This window comes from Lolium perenne, chromosome 6, assembly GCF_019359855.2.
Source record: "Lolium perenne isolate Kyuss_39 chromosome 6, Kyuss_2.0, whole genome shotgun sequence".
Taxonomy (NCBI): domain Eukaryota; kingdom Viridiplantae; phylum Streptophyta; class Magnoliopsida; order Poales; family Poaceae; genus Lolium; species Lolium perenne.
Window position 1 is genome coordinate 173,493,178 of NC_067249.2, and position 4,672 is coordinate 173,497,849.

At 48.5% G+C, this 4,672-nt stretch overlaps 1 protein-coding gene across 1 annotated transcript; it reads left to right on the forward strand.

Annotated features, from left to right (window-relative positions):
- Positions 1-432: 432 nt before the first annotated feature.
- On the forward strand, positions 433-3,798 carry LOC139832563 (uncharacterized). Its single transcript, XM_071822348.1, has 6 exons — positions 433-441; positions 1,742-2,198; positions 2,269-2,736; positions 2,781-2,983; positions 3,085-3,554; positions 3,600-3,798. The coding sequence occupies exons 1-6, from the start codon at positions 433-435 to the stop codon at positions 3,796-3,798; spliced, it is 1,806 nt and encodes a 601-aa protein (XP_071678449.1).
- The last annotated feature ends 874 nt before the right edge of the window (positions 3,799-4,672 follow it).

Here is a 4,672-nt window from a genome sequence, read left to right on the forward strand (position 1 = left end):
TTTTTAGCTATGTAATTCATGTTAACAATAATGATGGGTACCAAGTATATGATGTATAAAGATGTCTATGTGTCATGCGTTTGACCTCTGATGAGTAAGTATGTGTTGCCTCATTTTCTTGAAGTCTTAGGACTACACCTCTCGTTTCACAACTTTGGGTTACCAAGACCTTTCAACATACATGTTTCAACCAAGTCTCGCAATGAGGTACCTTCATTCCGCCTTACAAAGGACAAAAGGAGATGTGCATCTCAAATATAGGCCATCCATACCAGGACAACAGAACAATAGACGTTGAGCATCCTCTCTAACTCCGTCTCACATTTTTATCATACTCTTTTTGTTTGTTTTCTCGTACTCTTTTTTCACACAACTCTTTCGCAGTTTTCCTATCGAGGATGCTCGTTGCTGAAACTTCAACCATGATTAGGAATGGTTTCGGTTAGCGGCCCATTGCTCTTCTCTAACAATGCATGCCTACTTGCTTAAAATAACCGTCATTCATTCCACAAGATATAGCCATCAACAAAACAAAATAAATGACGATCAACGCATGGTGCAATACTCCGAAAGTGCAATGTTGAAAGACTTTCCCAGTAAACATGGTAACGACCTAGCTCATTACTCATAATCAGTCAAACCAACAATATGCATAGTGGTATTTTCTACCAAACCTTACTTTCTTATGAGCTTTAAATTACATAAAAAGGGAGTTTTTTAAGGGTTGGAGGCAAAACACACACATTATACTTGAAATAGCAATTTCTATGTACGTAGATATGATAGACATTGGATTTGAGTTGATCTTGGAAACAATCTATGCTTGTGTAAGAATTCAAATCTTTTGGCTAGAAAGAGGTATAAAAGCATGCAATAGTATTCATAGACTATTCATTCATCATGAAATAATAATACTTAAAATTAAACATCTATGTATAATAGTATGAAGTAGCACTGAATAAGGCACATAACAAATCATCACTCAATAGAGCATGTGAAACTAGAAATACAATGCACAAAATAAATTTCAGCTTTTAGGCATTCCTCCTTTTCTTTTAAAAGCATGGAACTTATTTTACTTTGAACATTCAGATAAAGAGTTTGGTCCACTAGATAATGCATATGCATTATAAACACTAAATATGACGGTCCTCTCACAAAACAAAAGAAAACTAGACACAACTAAAACAAGGACGCTTTAACTTTTTGCGAAAATTCTATGTTGCTAAAAAACAGAATTTAGAGGTGCTCAAACCAGGACTTTCAAATTGACTCCAGTGGGGTTGCATGGGCATCCACAAGATTATTATCTTCATCATACTTGAATCATATTAGTGTGATATTCCTCTATTTCCTTTCAAAAAACTTCAACACAAACTTTTCAGCCCATTCTTTCCTATGGGTGACATTACAGGTAAAACGAAATCCTGCGTGCTGCTATTTTACTCAAGAATAAATTATATATGCATGAACCAGAGATAACATAATGTTCTACTCATTCTAGCATGTCAAAAGATCCAAGTAAAAATCATTTTGACAATCAAAAGAATGAATCTAACAAAGCAAGGCAGAATCTGTTTAGAATTTTTACTACAGCAAAACTGATTTTTTAGTAAGACTTCGGCACCTCCACAAATTAAGACAATTTACGTAAAATTAGAAGACATCTAAGTCCAAGCCCAAGCCCCGGGACCTCTCCGAGGAAGGTACGTCTGCTGACAATGTGCTGGAAACGTTGCAGGGTGATCGCACCGAGACAGCCCAGCCGAATGAGCTCGACGGACCTTCCGGGAAGCCGACCCTCGCGGAGGCTCTCGAGCCTTCCTCTAAAGAAACCTCGGCTTCCCGGTTCGTGCAGCACCCGGTCTACTTCGTCAGCACGGTTTTGCGCGACGCTCGCGAGCGGTACACCCAGCAGCAGAAGCTCCTCTACACGCTCCTCATAGCATCGCGGAAGCTTCGACCCTACTTCCAGGCACATCCGATCAGGGTCGTCACCAAATACCCGCTGGAGACCATGCTGCGCAACCCCAATGCAACAGGGCGGGTAGTGGAATGGGTAATCGAGCTGCAGCCCTTTGAGCTCATGTTCGACACCACTCCTACCAAGAAGAGCCGAGCCCTCACCGAGTTCACCGCAGAATGGACCAATGCATCCCCCAACGACGGGGAAGCGAAGGAGGAAACCCAGCAGCCGAGTAAGCTCAGCGCGGGGCTCTGGTCCATGATTTGATGGCGCCTTCAACGAGCATGGGGCTGGATCCGCAGCCATACTTACCTCCCCGACGGGTGACAAGCTGCGCTACGCGGTCCAGCTCTGCTTCAAGGACACCGACAAGTGCTCCAACAACAGCGCCAAGTATGAGGGCTTCCTCGCCGGTCTCAGGGCCGCAGTAGCTCTCAGCGTCAAGTGCCTCATCGTGCAGGGAGACACTCAGCTCCTCGTTCACTTCTCCAACAAGGTCTACAAGCTAAAGGATGATCATATGTTAGCCTACCTCGAGGAGGTACGACGCATGGAAAAACACTTCCTCAGGTTAGGGCTGACCTTCGCACAACGCGGCAACAACAAGGAAGCTAACGAGATCGCAAGGAGGGCGTCCCACAGAGAAGCTCAATGTCCGGGGGTCTTCGAGGAGAGGTTGTTCGAACCCTACGCGAGGCCTCCGTTCGCGTCTCCAAAGGACCTCCCTGAGGATCTCCCACCTCCACCTACCACTGGGGCACCCGACTATGGCCCGCCTAATAGCGACCGTCTCATCATGTCCATCGCTCCCCAGGGGCGGGGTGGATCGACGAGATCCGGGACTACCTCAAGGGAGGCCTCCCCCCAGAGGTTGACGACGCCGCGGCAGAAAGCCTTGTACGGCGTGCCAAGAACTACTGCCTTATCGACGGGAAGCTCTACTGCAGGCGCCTCAACGGGGTCACCCTGCGCTGCATCCCCCTCGAGGAGGGAAAGAAGCTCATCAATGACATTCACGCTGGAGAGTGGAACCACCACTCCTCCACGCGAACCCCTCTGCTGGGAAGGCGTTCCGCAACTGCTTCTAATGGACCACGACCCTTGACGATGATATCCAGATTGTCAAGTCCTGCAAAGCATGCAGATTCCACGCCAAGCAGATTCATCAACCGACACAGGGGATTCAAACCATTCCACTCTCATGGCCTTTCGCGGTCTGGGGGCTGGACATTCTCGGGCCGATCCCACGAGCACCCGGGGGCTATCGGTTCCTCTACGTTGTCATCGACAAGTTCACTAAGTGGGTGGAGGTGGAAGCTGTACGGTCTATCCCAGCTAGATCCGCGGTGAAGTTCATCAAGGGCTTGGTTTGCTGCTTTGGCGTCCCCAACCGCATCATCACGGACAATGGTAGCCAACTCACCAGTGGGGTCGTCAACTCCTACTGCGCTGACATTGGTACCAGAATCTGCTACGCCTCCGTCGCACACCCACGAAGCAACGGCCAACCTGAGCGCACCAACGCCGAGGTCCTAAAGGGGCTTAAGACAAGGAGATTCAAAAAGAAGCTGAAGGCATGCGGCAAGGGGTGGCTGCACGCCCTCAAAGGGGTGCTCTGGTGAATCTGTATCAGGGCTTCGAAGCCTGCTGGAGAGACTCCTTTCTTCCTCATCTACAACGCTGAAGCGGTCATCCCCGCCGAGCTCAAGCACGGCTCTCCAAGAGTCCTCGCCTTCCACGAGACTCAACAAGACGAGCTACGGCAGGACGACCTCACTCTCCTGGAGGAGGCTCGACACCGGGTTGTTGTCCACGCAACCCAGTACCAGTAAGCTCTATGTCGCTACCACAGCCGCAACATCCGCGTCCGCACGCTCGAGGTAGGCAACCTTGTGCTGCGGCACATACTCTCTCGAGAAGGCCTCTACAAACTCCCGCAAATGTGGGAAGGCCCATTCAAGGTCGCTCACGTCTCAAGCCCGGGAGCAGTGTGCCTTGAGAATGAAGATGCAGATATGCTGCCAAACGCCTGGAACATCCAGCATCTTCGAAAGTTCTATTTGTGACTTCCGTCGCGGTAGGAGCTGGGTCAGCCCATCTCTACGAGCTCCCCGAGCCACGATGGTGTTGTGCGTGTCCTTTTCCAACTGGACCTCATAGTAAGCATCGACACCCCGTGTCCGTGTGAGTTTTAGCCCTCCCCGAGGGAGCCCTGTGCACTTGTCGCGGCGGCCTTTTTTTTTTTGGTTTTTTAGGCTTCCTCAGACCCCGTGCACCTGTCGTGGCGGATGTATTACGTGCCACCACATTGTGATGCCCCAGAACCAGTACCATGAGGATTCCAGCGATCCCGCCAAAATCCGCATGATATCGATTCTGAGACGCTCTCCGACACGACGTGCGCGACGAGTCACACACGTGATGCCAGAGGAATTAACACGAGCGGTAACATTACAACAGGATTACAATAGAGCCCACAAGAAACATATATATTACAAAAAAGACTCCATCGAGTCAAGATACAAATATACAATACAAAGATCCGAATCATATAAAAGAGCGAATACATCCGAGTACGGACAAGATACAAATTGGACTAAGAGTCCTGAAGCTAAACGATGTAGTCCATAACCCTGCACATTTATAAAATAAGGCTTATGGTCGGGGTCGCAAGGTATCGGAACAAGGCGGTCGCCGGATTAAAGA